This window comes from Schistosoma mansoni, chromosome 1 (genome assembly GCF_000237925.1).
Source record: "Schistosoma mansoni strain Puerto Rico chromosome 1, complete genome".
NCBI lineage: Eukaryota > Metazoa > Platyhelminthes > Trematoda > Strigeidida > Schistosomatidae > Schistosoma > Schistosoma mansoni.
In genome coordinates, this window is record NC_031495.1 from 17638614 (window position 1) to 17659379 (window position 20766).

The 20766-nt window shown below is 33.1% G+C and overlaps 1 protein-coding gene across 1 annotated transcript in view; it reads right to left on the reverse strand.

The window, feature by feature from the left end:
* Positions 1 to 20766, reverse strand: part of Smp_133040 (hypothetical protein) — a gene marked incomplete at its 5' end in the record, with an annotated part of 41471 nt that overhangs the window by 5862 nt on the left and 14843 nt on the right. Inside the window, 13 exons of the mRNA XM_018793494.1 lie at positions 1340 to 1501; positions 2877 to 3079; positions 3304 to 3448; positions 4347 to 4478; positions 5854 to 5964; positions 6706 to 6761; positions 9495 to 9536; positions 10133 to 10492; positions 11487 to 11858; positions 12781 to 12958; positions 14588 to 14994; positions 18354 to 18429; positions 19748 to 19873. Of these exons, the coding sequence (XP_018648000.1) occupies positions 1340 to 1501; positions 2877 to 3079; positions 3304 to 3448; positions 4347 to 4478; positions 5854 to 5964; positions 6706 to 6761; positions 9495 to 9536; positions 10133 to 10492; positions 11487 to 11858; positions 12781 to 12958; positions 14588 to 14994; positions 18354 to 18429; positions 19748 to 19873 (2370 nt within the window). The remainder of the gene's footprint in view (positions 1 to 1339; positions 1502 to 2876; positions 3080 to 3303; positions 3449 to 4346; positions 4479 to 5853; positions 5965 to 6705; positions 6762 to 9494; positions 9537 to 10132; positions 10493 to 11486; positions 11859 to 12780; positions 12959 to 14587; positions 14995 to 18353; positions 18430 to 19747; positions 19874 to 20766) is intronic.

Below are 20766 nucleotides of genomic sequence, written 5' to 3' on the forward strand. Positions count from 1 at the left end.
AACAAGAAAAAGAAATAAGTGAGAGAAGAAAAACACAACCAATGTTAACCGATCACATTATATGTTGTGTAAAAAAGCAAAATCAACACATGTACAGTTAATAAGTGAGAATAATTTACAAAAATCAAATGAATACGTAAATAACTTTGATGTATATAATTGTATATTCGCCTACAAACTTAATGGTAATCGTTTAGCGGAAAAGACAATAATAAATGGAGAGAAAAACGTTTGTAGTAATTTTGACAAAGAAAAATGATGGTTTGGGGAAAAAAGAAAATAACTATAAATCGATATTGATTTTAATCAACCAGACAGACAGAAGATGTACAAGATAATATATATATACCTTTATCAATTATTGGAAGGTGAAAATTTTTGTTTATTAATCAAGCAACAGATAATTATCACAGTCGGCCTTAATTAGGAGAGATGATTATTATTGAATAATAGTGACAGTAATAAATGATATAAAAAAAGATCTATTAAGTTATTAGATTCAGATCACTTTCATGTTAATGTCAACACATAACTGAAAAGCTTTTATCTATCTATTACTGATAAATGGTAGGACTGACTTTTTGATGGGGCATTAGTAACAATAAAAATGGAACGACAAAAGTAAATTCATATATACATTTAACAGAAATTATTATGGAGATTTTCAGCATCAGTAATTTATGTGATAAAAACGGAAAACTCAAAACTTAATATGCTTGATATTACTATTAGGCATGACAGTTAAAAACTTATGGTTATAATGTAGAACTAACTAGAAATCAAATCAAAACGACTTAGACACTGCTGAGTTTATGTTAGACTTCAAACTGAATGAAATGCTGAAGATATAAAACTTTTGGTGTAAATCAACTTATAATATAATAAAGCTAACATTGAAGTATATCTTACGTGATTGCCTCCAATCAGCACTTGATCAAGAATCAGTGACACATAGGTAAATCCTAGACACTTATCCTAAGATAAACACCAACCTTAATCTTGAATTTTTTTTAGCTTAAATGTCGTCAAAAATATACTCAATAGGAGACTTTAAAAAAGACGATGTAAGATAGTGGTATTTAAGTTAGCAAAAGAACTAAATCCCGAGAATCATATGTTAAATACTCTATTTCTCTTGCCTTGGTTCATTTAAAGTCATTTACTATGTTCTCTAAATAGCCCAAAAAATGTGACATGAAGAAATATCAAGCAGAAGTAAATGAAATTTATACGATTGGAGACGAAAATAAAGCTTTTCTCATTTAAATTGAACAGAATACCAAACGATGTTTAACAAAATTATCACTCACTAAAGTTAACAAAATAAATTCTAACTTACTTTTTTCTCATATGCTTTGGGACGTTTTACAATATGATTTTTCATCAGTAATGCTAAAGCATGATTAACTTGTGGTTTTGGATAATATTTAATAACCCAAAAAAATACAGATTCATTGAAAGCTGGTGAATTCGATGGGTTAGAAGAGAATCGAAAAGAAGCCTGAAAGTAAATATTCAATCAAAACAACAATAGGGTAACAGAAATTCGTAGAGATAACTCAACTAAAACGAAATAATCGCTGACGTATTAGTTGAAAAAAGCAGTATGATAAGTATATCTCGCTAATTATATTATTATTAAAATTGTTATAATTGTGATAGGAAAAATTGCCACAAATGATTGATGTAGGATGAGGCATAATACTATAGACAATAATATTATAGATAAAACTTTTACTTAAAACTGAAATTATCTCAGTTGAGGACTCGATATTTAAATGTATATTCGACAAGAGAGCTTAACTGTATTGTTACTAGGTGTACTATTTGAAAAGCACAAGCCTAATAGGATTTAAGTGTCTTTAGATTCGGGTGGCGGAATCCAGGAGGAACGTTTCTTCCTATTTAAGACTCGTCAGCTGGATGCAGGTGTATTGGAATTTATGAGATTTTAACCCTGTATCTTTTATTGTAAGTGCCTAACTCACCATCTACTTGACTACTGAGTTCAGATAGCCACTAGTTTGTGTAACGCATATGAATTTTATTTTTGGTTTGCATTTTCGATTGTTAAGGACTCCCTATTGGCATATATCCATTTTAAATAGATTATTTCAGTATTTTAATTTATTCACAACTTTTCATTAAAGTTGGATAATAGTAAGCAGGGAAAACCAGGACGTCGTCATTAACATCAATGGGAAAATGTAAATCCTTACAAATAAATTTATTATTGATCGATAAATTATACTATCGAGACACTTTTGACAAGCAATTGACAGAATGACAAATGGTAACCAAATTATTCTGCTTCATTATATACTATCCATCAATGGTTCTCCTGTCATTATGATGAATAATCTTATCAACTTTTGATTCAATAAAATGAACAAACATTATAGTATGCAACTGGATCTAAATGATCATGTATTTTGTAAAAAAAAAATCAAATCTACAAATTCCAAATTACTGCCATATGTATCAGAGCTCATAAAATCCCAACATTGAAGATTTATCAGTTAATGGTTAGTTAATTAGTTAAATCTGTGCAAGGAAACAAAAACCTGCATCTCGTCAACTAAAATATAAACACTAACAGGTTATAATTATCACAGTGAATATATTACTTAGAACTAGTAATTAATAACATTCTAATACAAGTTTTTCCATATTATTCAGAAGATATAAACCTTTATCCAATATTCAGGTTTCATATTAATGTGCATACAGTGATAACATTGTTCTAACCTTAAATTGTAACATATTTACGCAGAAATTACATTATTTGCATTCATTCAAATATTTGACTCTATTGTATCAATACGAAAGACTATCCGCTCAATTCTTGATTGACATCATAAGGGCCATTAACTTACGAGAATATAATTATACATTGTATACAGCACAATCAAGAGACGATCATCCCCAACTTCAGGTAACACATTTTGATCATTTGAATCATATAAACGTATCAATTCATAGCTAGACTCCAATTCCGATCGACTCGATCCAATTGATAAGGATTTATCTACTCCTTGGTTGGCCAGCTTTTCGAAATTGTCAATTGAACGACAACCACCTAATAATATTAATAACAATAATAATAATAATAGTAATAATAATAATAGTTATACTACTAACAGTAGTGGTAGTAATAACATTGGAAGACAGATCATACAATAACCATAAGATAAAGACACTGAAGAGGAGGAACCTATTGACATAACTATTACAACAATACAATATAATAATCAATTCTACGACCAAAAAAATCCTAACAAGGAAGAAGTAGTGACAACTTACGTTTTGCATTTAAACTAGTCAATCTCACTAGAATTTTTGGCATAAATGTGATCAAAATATTATGCACTAACTCTAGAAAAATAATTCTAGCCTTTTCTATTTCTTCTTTACACATATTACGCCATTTCTCTCTTCCAAAATTATACTGGATTAAAAGAAAAGCGAAATGAAAATGCTTGAATGAATTTTTATTCACGAAAATAAAGTGGAAAACAAATAATCTGTAGATTAAATAGAAGTGTAAAACGACTATCGCAAGCACCGACGTACTAATAACAAATTTTATAAAAAAGTGTACACTACTGGAAAAAAGAAATGTAAGCATAAAATCTGTCAAACCTCATTGATTTTTTCACACAGCATAAATTTTACAAGAATCCATGGTCTACTATCATTATTACTATTATTATGTTTTATATGACTAGAGGAATGGATCAGATAACATTTAATCTACGTATTACAAGATGTATTCATGTCTAGCAAGACCTGAGTTCGTAAGAAATGAGTTGGTGTGTTGTTTTCTTTTTTACTGTTTGAGTAACGGTTTATTTCTAATGCAAAAAACGAATGACTGCACATATTACGTGAGAAAAAATTAACGTTCGATAATATTCACTAAATCATTGAGACATTGACGTAACGGAATTATACAGATGAATAAAGATGGTTGAAAAATTTAGTAAACGTTTCGATATACAATCTCAGCTACTTGTAAGTAGCATAAAATAAATACATAAAACACATAACGGGAGCATGAAAATACAAAAATACTTTTGAGAAAACAGGATAGTATCAAGCGAAAAGGTAATTTTGTGAGGGCTTCAATGAAAAGGTATATAGTCTTAAAATAGTTTTCTTCATAAACAAACACCATCTTGATTCAACTTCGTGCTAAGTTAAGGATAAACAATACCGAAAAGTTCTATACTACAATAAAACGATGTTGTCTAAAGTTCTTCGAACATGAGCAGATTTCAAGCTGATGTTAGTTTATAATGAATACTATTTTTATAAATACAAAACAAAAAACAAAGATGATTTACCTTTGACTGCCAGTCCGGCCGACTACAAACACGTGTGAATAGTAATTTGCCTGATACCCATTCAGGTCCTTTGCTTAACAAAAGATTTTTAAGTCTCCTGGCACAAGTTGCAGGAGTTTTTAAGCAGTGCAGCTGTTAATAAAAGCAGAAAGGAAACAAATGAAGAGTGTGACGATAGCTAGAACGGGCGAAGTCTCACTAAACTGATCAACTACTTCGTGAATGGCAGGGATGTTTCGAACCGGGACGCTTATCAATCAGAAACCTGTGTTAACCTACTGCACTAAAGCAGCAACGGAAAAATTCTGTTGAATGAATACATGACACATATAAAACTGACCTTTTTAAATAAAACAACGGGACAGCACAATTTGATTGGTGTGACATAATATTAGTATACAGCACAATAGTTAGAGCATAAAGTTTTAGAAACAACTGACGAGAGGTTAATTATTCACAATATTGAAAGCAATCACAACTAAGGATAATATGATGATGAATATAAACACAGGAAAAACCTTATATTCAGATAATAAAATTTAAATGAATGGTGCTCTTCAAAAAAAATGGTCACAAGTGACATTTCAAAAATACAAGAAAAACTATGTTGATTATTTTGAACGACATCATGTATGATATTGACTTGGCGATGCTAGTTGATGGATAGATGATCAGAATACATGGTTTTCCTGTATGACCAGTATTAATTAAGTGTGGAATTATTCAAATGCTGACAGCAGATAAAAATATAAAACGTAACTACTGGAACTGTAAATCATCAGACTAAATACAAATTAAATGTTTCCAACCTAAACAAACAAATAATCAAGAAATGTTGAATTTTTAAACTGTAACTAAACAGAATATTAAAGGGAAAACTTTAAAATTGACTTAAAATTGACTGTTCCACTATTTAACATACACTGGATTGTTTTACTGAATTCATAGGTCGAAGAAAGTAAGGACACGATGGTGATGCATAAAATTTTCCCATTGATATGACTGATCAAAAGAAAAATATGTCAAATCACGGTTCCCAAATATGTAATTCAATAGCAATCTCAGTGTATACTAAAGCCCATTAGAAATAACATTTCTAGACAAGTATCATTATTTTTAACCACTAATTTTTGGTAGTACATTTGATTTCTAAATACAAGACTTTACATGTATAATGAATGATGTTAATGATTAAGAAGTTTAATTAATTTGAAAAGTAGTCGACCAAATCTAATAAACCTGTATAAATTGATGTTGAAAGATGTGAACACCACAGATAAGTGTCATTATAAAAACCAAAACTAGTCCGTAGAAAAATGATCTTAAGTGTGTATTAATATGAAAAGCGATTACAAATACATATTCTTTACATACTGTAAGTAAATTATGAAAATGAAAAATAGTGTATGGTCTTGACGCGTTATTGATTGTTGATGTTCTCTGATTGCATGATGAAAAATAGGTGTATAAAGATTACATAGTGCAAAAATAAAGTTTGTCAGTTTACCTGAGGGATATAACGATACAGTACATCTCGGACGAATGCATAAGGTGCACTAACATACTCTCTACGATTTTCTCCAGCGATCAACAAAGATGCAACTCTACAGGTAACTAACTAAACATAAAAACAAACTGGCGCTTTACACCACGAAAATACATTATTATTGGAAAAATAAAAAATATTACCATGACGAGATGACAAGCATACATACATATTATTTCCTAATAAAAATGTATTCAAAATATTATGGAAGTATGGACTCATTACTTTATCGAATACTTGAACTGCTAAGTTTAAAGCGAACTAGTTTGAAAATTATCGGAAAGAAAAATAAGTTCATTTGTCATTGATATCAAGGACCGATCAAAGTTAGGCAAGCATTGGAAACCTGAGAGACTGGGTGGCCGTTTCGTCCTAGTATGGGACTCCTCAGCAATCAGCAAACATTACCCAGTGCTTCCATGTCCTCGGTGGTTATCTAACTTTGATCGGTTCTTGATTTTCAATGAAGTTCAACGATCTCCACAACCCTATACTGACAGTTAATTCATTTATTTTTCATTGAGCGAATACGCATAGACAAAACCATAAGCTAACTTAACACGGATTTACATTCTCATTTGTACATTTATTTAATTTACTTCTAAAATAAAAACGGCAGAACAACAAACTTGACGTTAGGATAAGATGAATGTGAATAACGCATCATATGAATTATTACACTGAAATATAAATGATTTAGTATACGTACTATGACGAAAAGGTAAATTTCTCACTCTCTAGTTTAGTAATCTTAATATAAACAGAGAATAAATAGACAGGGTGAAGAGAAAATCTTAATACAACATAACTAACCAAACGATCTTCCAACTTAGACCAAGTACAACGAGGAGCACGAAGATACAAATCATCTGTTCATGAAAAAAGAACAAGAACAAATCAGAGAGTAAGCCAAAAGGGCAACAAATATTTTTATTACGAAGAATTATATACTCGTTTGAATAATTATTACCAAAATTAAAAACAGATAAAATTAAGTTTCTGAGTATTTATTATCCCTTAATATAATAGTAACTGATACAACGATAACTTACCAACAAACTAACATCAGTAAACATAATTTTATGTCTAGAACATTTTCTAGGAAAATATTATAAGGGATTTTGACTCCTAGAGTTTGACATAAACCAAATCAGAAATTAAAGAACAGTCTATATATAATAGTTATTAAGAATAATTGTTCTATGATTTTAATTAAGTTGTGCATACAGGATGACCTCTACGATTTTTTCCAACTTTTTAAATTGTAATAGATGAATAGAGGAATACGCTCTTACAATCTTATCGACGAACTCCTGCTTCAGTTTGGGCTCCTGGGCAGTATCACAGCCCTCACACAAATCAAATGAGATTTGTGTGGCGCATATGTATCTGGTGCTTCCTTGTACCAATATTTATGTGTTCAAATAAATAAATAAATAAATTGACGAACAAGCTTGAGTTTCAAGTGATTTGAACATCACTTTTGACTACATCCATCATACAGATACTTTTCTTAGTGAAATCCTTTCACAACTAGAGCTAAACGTATTCATACAGAAATATGGATATTCTATGCTTATAGAAATAAAGATTACCTACTGAGGGCAAATCCAATAACTCAAGGTTATATAGTATTAATTTTTCCAATAGATTCCAAGTTTATGACAACGTAATAATATACGCCAAGTAGATAATATAAACAGTATTAACTGATTAAGGTTTGTAGATGAACTTCGTGATAACATTAAATTAATAAATACAATGAAACTTGGTCTATTGGATGAATGACGATTTGAATAATGATAGACAGTTATGTTTTGCAGTTATAATATCAACAAAAGCATTTTTCGAAAGTACATTCATGGCTACATTATGCCAACACACATTATTACTGATAAGTAGTAAGACTGTTATGGCTGAATAATTGAGAGTAATAATGAAGGCTAATTATATTCAATTTAGTTTAATTTGAAACGGCAAACTAGTCTATGCTTAATTCGAAACAATGCCACAAATATTAAATACCTATGGTGGCCGGATGGCTCACATTTCACTCCAATTGAATATGAATATTTATTCAGTAAAAAGAGCACATGGACGTCAAAAACAAACGATGAACTATTGAAACACTTACAAGGACCCGACTGAGCATAACTCGGTTTTTCTGGAAAGAAAGAAAAATATGTGCGTACATCAGTTAGGGGCAATGTCCTATGATTTTCATAATCTCTTAATTACCAGTTAGCTTAGCTGGAATTACCCACAAGATTTGTGAATTTCTAAAAGTTTATAATGTGAGATAGAACTACCAATCAGCAAAAGACATTCCGACCCATTGGACACTGAAATTTAACATCCAGTTACTTCAAGATAAATGTTAAATTTAGATCATTAGATAGTAAAGCAAAAGTAATCAGAGACTTAATGAAGTGTAACTATAATTTTTAATGTCAATAACAGTCAACTTAGTTGTCCATAAGATTGACATCACAATTAGACTTCTAAACAGTTACATTCTTCAGAAAACTGATATTTGACTTAGAAATTCTGGTGGGACCTAATGCATTTGTAAACTTTTCCAATCGCTAGGTTACACAATATAGTGAACTAGAAAGAACTTTATGATGCAAACAGAGCGCGTCACATACACACATTATGTAGTATTTAAAACCAATATCTATTATTATTCAACAAATGAAACAAGGCAGTTTATATGGAATCACATAGTGTTAACCATGTTTTAGGACTATAAAAGAACTGCACATACTTATAAAATGTTTATCAATATAAGCTTAACCGGTTTTTATTATTTTAATTGCTTCTATTTCGTGAACTATTAACTGACAAAACGTACTTATCAGCTATCTATAGGCTCTAATTTCACTTATAACTCATTCATTAAACAATGTCTGTCTGGTTGAAATCTGCGCGATTATCGTAACTAATGGCTTGAAATGTTGAGTGACGTAACGCATAATCAGTCGTAGGGGTGCAAATGAATTCGAGCTTTGTCTTAAAAATACTCATACTTTTTAATCCATTTCTTCTTCTCGAATTATCTTGTTTATGCTTAATCATTCTTACCATCACTGATACTTCTTCGATTCTTGCATCTATCCCGATAATTCCAGTTCACTCAGATGTTATGTTGTGGCATCTTGAGCAGATGCATATATCTGTCAAGCTCTATGTTGGTTATAACTGACTGTGATTTAGTATACATGTTTATTTTCCTCATATGAATTATTTATTGTCGCAATCAGTGTACCAAATTTCTTTTATCAACATGTTTAGGAAAAAGAAGTTAGAAGTTTGATCACTGCTTTCTCTAAAGATCTGAATACTCAATAAATGCCACATAAGTGTAGAAATAATGATCCACATTCAAAATTAGTCCAACATGGGTTCACGAAGAAATGTATAAAATCTACTTTCGAATAAATATAAATAATGTTCCACATTCTAATCAGATATGAATGAATATCCATAGAAAGGGATTTGATGAAAAATGAAATGTGAATCTATGCACATAACCCATTGGTTGAAGTTAGCTAACTATTAGAGAATTACAATTATAAAGCTAAATATTATAAATAACTTACTTTTAAATTGTCTCAGAATTCCACGTATTCGACGTACCACAACTGAAAGAAAAGTGAAACAAATATGGCACTCAGTTTCTTGTATTGGTTTCATGGTTGAAACAATTGCGAACTAATTATTGTTGATTTTAATAAAGTTGTATTTAAAAAAACTCAGTAAACAATAGTTCAACTTAGTAACACATATAATCAACTTGGTACTACACTTTCGTTTATGGGACATAATGGTACTATCCGACAAGCCATATCAAAGCAATTGGATTATATTCTGAAGCTGTGATCCAATAGTGAAATGTTGCATATTTTAATCAATAAACTCTAACACCATATTTAAAAGTAATCTTAAAACTTAGATTTCAGTCTGTAAATAACTTCAATTAATTTACATGTATGAAGCAATTACTTGGAAATTTTGTAAAGGCTATAAGGATATGTAGATTAATCGGATGCTTTTGTTTGTATTGAGTTTTCTGAAGTCAGTAGTTTAATTATGAAAATTCGATTCTCATTTTGCGCAATATAAAACTGGGGAATAAATTAAATAGTCTAAAATCTAATTACAGGAAAGTAGTGCAAGGTTAAAGAATGAGAATATAAAGAGTCCTAAATGAACATGAAAAATATTAACTTCCGTATACCTGTTTTACGAGGAGCGAAATTAGAAGATACTTGCGAAGGATATCCATTGATTACATTTTCTTTATTTTCAGATGATGACAACTGTTCAGATAAATGTTGACTTATACTCCCAATATTTCCTGATGCATCTAGAACATTTTGCTGACATATATCTTTTAGGATACTATCAGTATCGCGAACTTCTATCCTTTGTTTATTATCACGAGATAAACGATTACCTTCTTGAAAATCATTCTTCTTATTCATATCTTTCTCACAGAAACGAAAACGAATATTCCGCAAATAACGGGTGTTATTAGATTGTCTACTTATCGGTTGTGGTGCATTCACAGGTTGTAAAACAGAAGGTACATTGAGATCTGTAAAAGAAATAAGAAAATCTACAATAAAACTGCACACACAAAAGAACTGTATAGAAATACGAGCCATAACCACTTAGTTAACAAACTTACAGCTTTAGATAATCAAGGTCCATCAAGCAGACCTTTCATGTAGCTTAAATTACCAAGAAATATGACTTGTTATTTATCGAACAAGAGATACGAATATTGTTATTGGCATATGTCATATCGTCAGTTCATTCTTGACTTTCCAAACTAATTAGAAAGATAATTTATACAAATATTCGTCAAGGTTAGAATGAATAGCTTGACAAAAATTGAGCGCCGAGTATAGAGAAGTCATTATATGTCAAAAATTATATTTGAAATAGTCTCAGCGATTGAAATTTAAATAATTCCAATGTTTCGTCCAGCTAACTTGTCAGGACTTCTTCAGGGAAATAATCTTGTGAATGCTTAGAAACTGATTAGTCAATATTCAGACTATTTAAACAGATTATGAAGAAGAAAGATGAAAAAAATCTTTCGTTATGAAAGAAGCCCTGATACTTCAGTCACAAAAGAAACTATTTACTCGAATTAAATTCGTCACCCGCACACGTACAAATCAAGCGTTGAACAGCAGACAATCATGACAATGTAATGAATTAGCTAATTGATAAATTTCCTTCCATTTGACACAAACCTAAACAATAGACAACAAGTGCCAACTAATGATTCACCTCAATAAAAAACTATCGCATCTTCGTGAGTTGATAATCCAATAGAAAAAGAGCGGAATCAAAGAAAATGTTATCAATGCTGGTTTATAACAAATAACAGTTAGACTAACATAGTTTCGTCAAATCGATTGTATTAACATGTTATTCACACATTTGCTTTATATTACCTAACATAAAGTTTAAATATTAAGAAGAAAATGAGAATGTGAACTACGCTCACTCCTTCTTTATAATTTCTTTTTAACGAATGAAAACATAAAAAACCAGTGATCACAAAATATCAAACTTACCAGCAAATAAACTGGGAAACCAACGCCAGAAAAGTTCATCACTTGGAATAACAAAACCATAAGCATCATCTAAGCCAGCTAATTCGTCCAAAAGATTTAAAATTCCATCTATATCTCCTTTGCGCTTTGATTTATTGTGACGTGTAGCACCCCAATTCCGTACATTATAAGTACAGTCAGCTGGATGATATCCACAGACACCACAAGGAAATACTTCTGTACCATCAGCTAAAACAGCTCTAAACTTAGACATAATATCTTCTGGCCATTGTGGAATAATCAAAGAGCCATCATCTATAGGTTCAAAAGAAACTTTTGGTACTATTGGTGGTACATGTTCTGAATCTATTTCATCCTTGACTGAATTATGACCTGGAACAGAAAAAATATATATGCCATATATATATATATATATATATATATATATATATATCACTGTGTGACCAATTTCATTTATATCGAATCCTCCATAGTACTGGCCGAATTTTATAGTTCAAGTTCCAATGTGGCCACTACTCTAAGTGAATTGACATGGCATGCGCTATCCTGAGATGTCAGGTGGTGGTCGGAGGTAGTCAGCAATGCCAAATAGCATGAAACATAGTTCCAGGGTATCTTGACGACTACTTTAACCACTTAAATAAATGGTCATACTGTAACTTGAACGGGAAAACATTTGATAGATAAAAAAACCTGAATGACTTCAAGTCTAAATTACTTGGTTAAAAGCTCCAAATTGATCGGCCGTCAATTTACTGGAATTGGCAAATAATATTGTTCAGAAGTCTGTACTACCGAGATTATAACATCGTAAATTTACTTCAAACAGTAGAGATAGTTTAAATCTGACAAGTATTAACATTTCCTTAGTGGATAGGACATACATTAATGAAATCACCAATGTGCATTACAAGGCAAGCCCTAACTTGGAATACGGAAGGGAAGCGGAAAAGAGGAAGGCCAAAGAGCACATTACGCGGAGAAATGGAAGCGGATATGAAAAGGATGAATAACAACTGGAAAGAACTGGAAAGGAAGGCCCAGGACAGAGTTGGATGGAGAATGCTGGTGAGCACGATTAGATTGTAAACAAGAGTAGTATATAAAGAAATCAAAAAACTACTTAACCTTTAATTGAGGTTCTTCATGAAGTTAACCAATCAGAAAAGAAAGTTATGAGTGAAGTCACCTATAGTTAGATGTATGCGCATTATACAGAGGTAGAAAAAACACAAATATGATTAGTGTAATACACATAAGTAAATTGTTTACTTTATTATAAATAAACATTTACCAAGGGGAGAACTGCGTGAAATCGTTTCACTTGTCAACCAATAACTAGCAACATCTATAGAGGATTGAAAATCAAAGTGTATTATATTTGTCTGCGACAAATTAGTAAAAATTTGATAGGCTGGCATAGCAAAACGAGTGTCTAGCAAACTTGCTTTACGATGAAGAAAACCAAGCATCTATAAAAGAATAAGATTTTTGATTAGTATACTTGAAAATACAATGATATATATTTAACTACATCAAGAGCAATCAACGTTGTAGAATAATAACATGAATTTATCATACTTCGCGATTTCTCATCATCTGCTTACAACCTCGAAGCATAATAGTATGCATCATTAAAAATCGGCTGATATGCTCTATATTTATAACACCGAAGTTCTCATCAGTGGAGGTTTAATGTAAAAGGCAAGCAGTATGGAAGAACGATAAGAGATACGCATGTGTTGATTAATGTCAATATTTATAGGTTGACTATGAATTGTCACTTCTTATTTGGTTTCTAATCAGCTAGTCAATTTTAATTCAGTCAGTCACCTACAACGTAGGACCAGGCACACATATGCATGGGTCCAAGTTGTCATAGCTCATTAACACAACAGGATGAACACCGAATTCATGGGAGTAGTTAAGTTAGTGGTGGTAATATATAAAAGAAAGATTGTATATAAGGAAATAGTACAAGAAGAAAGACAGATATGAAGCAATTTTAATCTCAAGGTTTAAGGGAAGACTGAAAGTGTATACACCTACGTCATTGTGATCGATTATCAGCCATGTTACACATAGTCTACAACCATTGATTACGATAGTCAAGCGGATCCCAACTAAGTAGTCTGTATCTACCAACATCGCTCAGACTAGAAGTTAGCGACTTCCAGCTCTGATGCCACGTTTTGGTTTGGCCGCCCCTAACTCTCTCCCAACCATCCCCAATACTAGTCAGAATAGCGCGTCGTGTTAATCGGTGTTCAGGCATACGTAACACGTGGCCCAACCATCTCAGTCGATGAAGATTCATGACCTCATCAACTGATTTACCATCATTCCTAAATATCTTGTGTCTAACGTTACTATTACTTACCCGGTTATCCCAGCTAATGCGAGCAATATTTCTAAGACATCTATGGTCAAATACTAGTAACTTACGAGTATCTTCTACTCTCAATGGCCACGTTTCGCAGCCGTAAAGTAGAACAGAACGAACTGCTGAGCAGTATACTCGTCCCTTAATTGATAGACGGATATCTCGTCTTCGCCATACGTGACGTAAGTTGGCAAAAGCCAAACAAGCTTTTTGAATCGGTGGAGAGATTTCGTCAGACACCAACCCATTATGGCTGATCAGACTTCCAAGATAAGTGAAGTTGTCGACGCGTTTGACTACTTCACTATCCTTAGTTCAGGTGTTGACTCAGGCCAGTCCTGGAATAACAATTTGCATTTAGAGGGGGAGAAACGCATTCCAAATATCCTTGCATTGTTGTTCAGTGTTAACAGAAGACTCTGCAGTTTATCAGCGTCTTCACCAAACAGGACTATGTCATCTGAGTATTCTAAGTCGATAAGTGGACTTCCTGGTAGGAGATCAATTCCTGAAAATTTAGTCGATGAGAACGTTTTTTCCAGCAGTAGGTCTATGATGAAGTTAAACAGCAGATGAGAAATCGCGAAATATGATGAATTTATGTCATTACTTTACAACGTTAATTATTCTTGATTAGGTCATATTTATTAATGGGAAAAATCGTATGAAACCAGATATACTTTGCTGTTAATTAATGACAGGACCAATGAAAACTTACACTTGTTTTAGCTTGTGAATTAGTTTTCTTTTGCATAGAGATTAGACCAGTAACACCGGAAATATCTTCAATTACTGAACATATTGATCTTAGTTTCTTAGCAGATAATAACCAATCATTAAGAGGGCCTCTTGATCCACCTGGTAATTCAACATATCTTAAAGGATATCGTAACAATTCTTTAGGTGGAATATCTTTTTGATATAACATGTTAGTATGGCGAAAACGTGTTAATTCTGAATCTAAATGTTCAATTTCTTCTTGTGTTAAATTAGTTAATAAATGATCAAGTTTAAGCCATCGACATAATATACGCGGTAATGAAGTAGTGATTGTAAGTCTTAAATATAAACCAAACGGTATACCACGTAAAACTTCACCAATCAGAAACCAACCCCTATTCATATCTACAAAGAAAATATGTAAGTTGTGAAGTATTTGGCAAACTCAACAATAAATTTTATATATATATATATATATATATATATATATTATATCGTAAAAATACTAAGATCAATCAAACAATTAAGAGCTAAATATAAGGTGACAGATACCAAAAGTAAAATATGAACTTTTGAGATATAAATAAAATTTAATTTAATTTACAATTGTTAGAAACTACACTTGAGTACTTACTTACGCCTGTTACCTCTCATGGAAGAGCATGGGGCGCTTACCAGCATTTTTCATCGAACTCTGTCCTGAGCAATCTTTTCCAATTTTTTCCAGTCCCCATTTATCCCTTTTATGTTTGTTTCCGGTTCCCGAAGTAATGTGTTCTTTGGTCTTCCTCTTTTCCGTCTCCATTCATAATTCCAAGTTAGCGATGGCTTTGGATGCAGTTTGATGATTTCCTCAATGTGTGTCCCATCCACTTCCAGCATCTTTTCACAATCTCCTCATCAGCTTGAAGCTGGTTTGTTCTCTCCCACAGTAAATTGTTGCTGATGGTATCCGGCCAGTGAATGTTCAGTATTTTGCGTAGACAACTGTTTATAGAAACTTGTACCTTCTTGATGGTGGTTGTAATAGTTCTCCGGATTTCAGCTCCGTACAGTAGAACTGTTTTGACGTTCGCATTGAAGATTCTCACTTCGATGTTGATTTACGAACAGTTGTTTTGAGTCCCATATGTTCTTCGGCTGTAGGAATGCTGACCTTGCTTTGCCGTTCCTCTCCTTTGTCTGCATCAGACCCTTCTTGTTCATCGATGCTACCCAGATACGTGAATGATTCAGCCTCTTCTATAGTTTCCTCATCAGGTGTGATTGTGTTGATGTTCTCGGTGTTGTATGTACTTGAGGGCCTCGCTTTTTCCCTTGTGTATGTTGAGGTCTACTACCAAAGAGATTGCTGCTACACTGGTTGTCTTGACCTGTATTTGCTGATGTGTATGAGATAGAAGGCTCAGGTCATTTGCGAAGTCCAAACCGTCTAATTGCATCCAACTTGTCCATTTCATTCCGTGCTTCCCCTCAGATGTCGCGGTCTTCATAATCCAGCCAATCACTAGAAGAATGAGAAATAATGAGAGTAAGAGGGCCAGTCGAACACCGGTTCTCAACAGAAATGCGTCCATCAGCTGTCCTCCATGCACCACTTTGCACTGTAGTCTGTCGTATGAGTTCCAGATAATCTTTACAATCTTCTCAGCTACTCATACCATGGAGTCGAAAAAGTTTCCATCATATTCTCCTGTCCACACCGTCAAGCTCCTCATATTCGATGAAGTTGATGTATAGTGACGAGTTCCATTCAATTAATTTAGTCTGTGCACGATCGATACCTACGGAGTCCAGCCTTCTGACATCGAAGTTGGGCGTCTACTGAATTTTTCATCCGGTTCAACCATACTCTGTTGAGAACCTTTCTTTCCCTGAATTTCAGTGATTGATTCCTTCCCAGTTGTCCTCCATAGTAGTTTCTGCTTCTTACAGTAAATCCTATAAAGCTTGGAACCTGTTGTTGAGAGTTATCATGAATTCGTTGAGTTCGTCAATATCTCGAAGGAAGGATGTATTGACCCTTCGTAATGCTGTTTGTCCAGTTTTCCAATGCCCCTTTAGCTTCAGTTTCATCTTGGCAACCACGAGGTGATGATCTGAAACTATGTCAGCTCCTCTTAAGGTTCTCAAGTCTTCCACTGACCTTGTGAATTTTTTAGTGATGCAAATATGTTCTATCTGGTTCTGTGCAGTGCGATCCGGTGAGATCGATGCAGCTTTGTGTATGCGTTTGTGTGGAAATATTGTAGCACCTATAACCAGTTTGTTTAATGCACATAGATCTGCGAAGCTCTCCCCATTTTCATTATTTTCTCCTAGTCCATGTCACCATATGATATCTTCATAACCGTTGTTTTCCATTCCGACTTTGGCGTTTAGATCGTTCATCAGAAGTGTTAGGTCGTTTATTGGGTACTTCATTATGATTGATTGCAGCCTCTCATAAAACTGACCTTCATCGTCCTCATCGCTATCATTGTTGGGTGCATAACATTGGATAACATTCATTGTGACTCCCTCCTTTTGTTTTGAAGGAGGCTTTGATGATCATGGGTCTATTAGACTTCCATCCTATAAACGCATTTCATGCTCCTTTGAACACCATTAGAGCAACTCCCTGAGTTTGTGGAGCATTTTCCTCTTCGTGACCGGAGTACAGTAGCATCTCCCCGTACTTAACCTTTGCTGTCTAGCTTGAATCCAATGAGTGTCACTGATTCCGAGAACCACCATGTTGTGTCTCCTCATTTCCTCAGCTTTTTAGTGGGTACTCTAGATCTCCTACATTGTCTAGACGTTCAATGTACCTATAAAAATTGTTGTTGTGATTGTGAGAAGGGGCATTAACCTCGTGATTTCACAAGAATCTCGGTTTTTATCATGATGCGTGATTATTCTTCCTTCAAATTCCAGGGCAGTATTTAAATGGTTTAAATTGTCTATTCTGGTTGGCGTTTTTTAGCAAGGTTGTTTTCTACGGGATGGGATTGTCGACCCTATGCCCAACCCTCCTCCTTTAGCTGGGCTTGGGAAAAGCATTAGCCCTAAAAGAGCTACAGGCGGAGTTAAACCTACATGCTGATTAGATAGTTTGTTTTTGTTTTTACCTATGATCAACTTTTATTTTCATGTTGATAAATTGTTCAAAAGTACTGCATCTTATTATTTATACTTCTAAAATGTAACACTCAGCTATGATATAGGGTATGATTGTATTGTGGTGTATGCTACTTATGTCTGTCGACACGAATGGTATGTAACACTGATCAGAAGTGGAATACCTGTCAAAAGAAGGTTGAGAGGAATGAACTAAAGAAAACAGGAAGGGAAACATAGGGGAGTTGAGAATTGAAAGAATTGTGAAAGATATGAAGGACACTTGATGAAAAATTTGCAAATGAAGTATTTAATGTATGGTTTCCACATTTTACGAAAAAACTCTGTAAGTTTGTATAAAACAATAAATTAGTTGTCCCAACCTGAGTTCCCGTTCAATACGATATGACCAGTCATCCTACCTATTTGATGATTTTAATTAGAATGAATATGACCTGATAGTCATCCCAGTATTTAACTAATTAGCATTTTCGTCATTACATAGTGACTACAAATAGATATTTATATATTTCCTTCAATTCATCTTTATACAACCAGGTACTAAAACAACTAATGATTACTGACTGTATTAATCATTCTAGTGTCACTATCATCAAAGCAGTTATCTCAGCAGACATGAACACTCAGTAAATCCCGACTTTTACCTTTTAGTGGATCTAAAGGAGCTACATATCGACGCCAAGTATCGTCATCCACATAGACTGGAGGTTCACTTTTGGTCTATAAAACAAAAGATAGTATATGTAAATTAAATGAACTCAACACAAAAATGAAGCTGTTCGCGGATAATATTTAGTAGTGGATCGTTATGAAACCAAACACACAGCAGTATTTACGAATAGTCAATTGAATTTATCTGGCTACTAATGTACTTTCAAGAAGCAAATTAAGAACTTATTGTCTACGACGGTATCTTAACGAACATTAAATATCATTAAGGCTTTGATTCCCGTTAAATTTGTGAATGAACATATTAAAAAGTGTTCTTAATTCCATCACCTAAGCAATAACCAATAATATTAACATATAATTCGAAAGTATAGTTAATAAACCCCTTCAACGACCTATGTACCAAACAATATTGATCTGCTATAGCTTATAAACCATAGAGAATTTCAATCTCGACCAACAAATACTCAGGAATATTGTAAACATATGTTTGAGAATAAAGGTGAGCTATATTTATTCTATGCAAAATGAGTGTACTACTTAACGGTCAGTAAAAAACACAAAACAAATAAAATTCATCTGAATAAAGTTTGTAGCAACCGAAAAAGTTTCAACCGACAGTTAATTTCTTCCTGGATTAAAGTCACAATTCGATATGCCCGCCCGTATATTTTTCAAGCTCATCTTTAAAGAAATACGACTGTATAGTCACGTTTAGTTTCGACTACTAAGCAATGGTTTACCCAGATTAGGAGAGAGCAAACAACAATGCCCTAGCCTAGGCAACAGAGTAAGTTTGAATCTATGATTTGAGGGCTGAGATACAAACAACTACAGATCCATGGTTATAAATCTTATGATTGAACGCTTGAATCGGTTTCTTAAGCTCTTCTAATAACCCCAGGCTAACTATACACGACAACCTGAAGACGAGAGAAAAGGCACGTAATATGGAAAGAACGCTTTATTCCAAGGTTAGTTTATGTGCAGAAAATCGAGGGTATTCATAGCATTTCAGATGGCCTTGGATTTCTGGAACCCTAGTAAACATGGAAGCAGGTTAGGTAATCATCCAATCAGAAATAAGACACGTGACTCTCCACTTTTTGGGTGTTTATGAAAGACTTCTGTTCAAAGCCCATTAGATAAAATATTTCCCAGTGTTTTTAGGGCCCCTTAGGGCTTTTTTTGAGGAATTTTCCGGGTCTCCCCACACGCGGCTTGAAATGCTAAATTAAATTCGCAAGTATTTCATTAACGCTAGTAAAGTTATTAAATGGCCAAGAGTAAACCAAAACGATAAATAGTATTGTGTGCAGTACATGTAGAAATGTGAGACATTTACAGATTCTCGAATACAATAATTTACCTGAGGTTTGACAGGGCGTGATTTGGTAGACAGACCATATATTACGTAAAATAAATACTCATGAATTATTGAACGTCGACGCATTTTTGGTAACGCTGGCAATTTATGCAACACAATAGTCATAGCCTAAAGATAAAACAAATAAGTTAAGAGATTTGGATATTAAAACTTTTGTGTAGATGCGCTCATTATTCACCAGTTTACTTTTTTTAAAATTAAAACTGTGGAATTATGGGAGTAATCGATCAATTAGAAAATTGTATTTTCTAAAATGATAACTCACTTTAACGTTAAGAAAAAACTAAATTAGTTCATCCATAGATAAAAAGTTCACTATAGTCCTAGGTTTAAACTCGCTCCATCTACTTCGGTTTGGATCACTGGGTAGTATCATCAGTCTTCACAATTAGAATGTGACTCATACCCAAGTACCTGGTGATGTGTCAACACATCATTATGTCTATTGATCGCATAACCTATTCAGGTGCGTTTATGAAAAGTTTACGACCTTTCACTGTACAAGTTACAGAAAAATACAATCAGAGACATTGTGATGGCTGGCAATATGTATTGAAAAGAGCGAACATTATTCAGATCTCGATTCCTGCTAACACCCAACTGGTGATCACTCAATATTTATCGTCAGGATCGATCAACAAATAAGGAAAGGGAAGATAATGTTGAATAAAGCCATTAATAATAATAATAATAAATGTAAACCAATACTAGTAATCAACAAAATTTTATTCATTATCACTAACTGGTGTCGACAGTTTTAATTCCAACTTTATGGTTGGAAACAAGAGATAGAAGAAATAGCGGATTCTAAGAGAATTAAGTGAAATATGTCAAATTTGGAAAAGTCACATTGCTATTATCATAATACGATTTAGTCTTTATAAGCGGTTCCATAAAGCAGGTGTGTACGTAAACTCCATAATTAAATTACTGGACATTCATTCTATTTCCAGATACTTGGTCCTTGGACTGTGATTCACATTTAAAGCTAGTCGATCTAT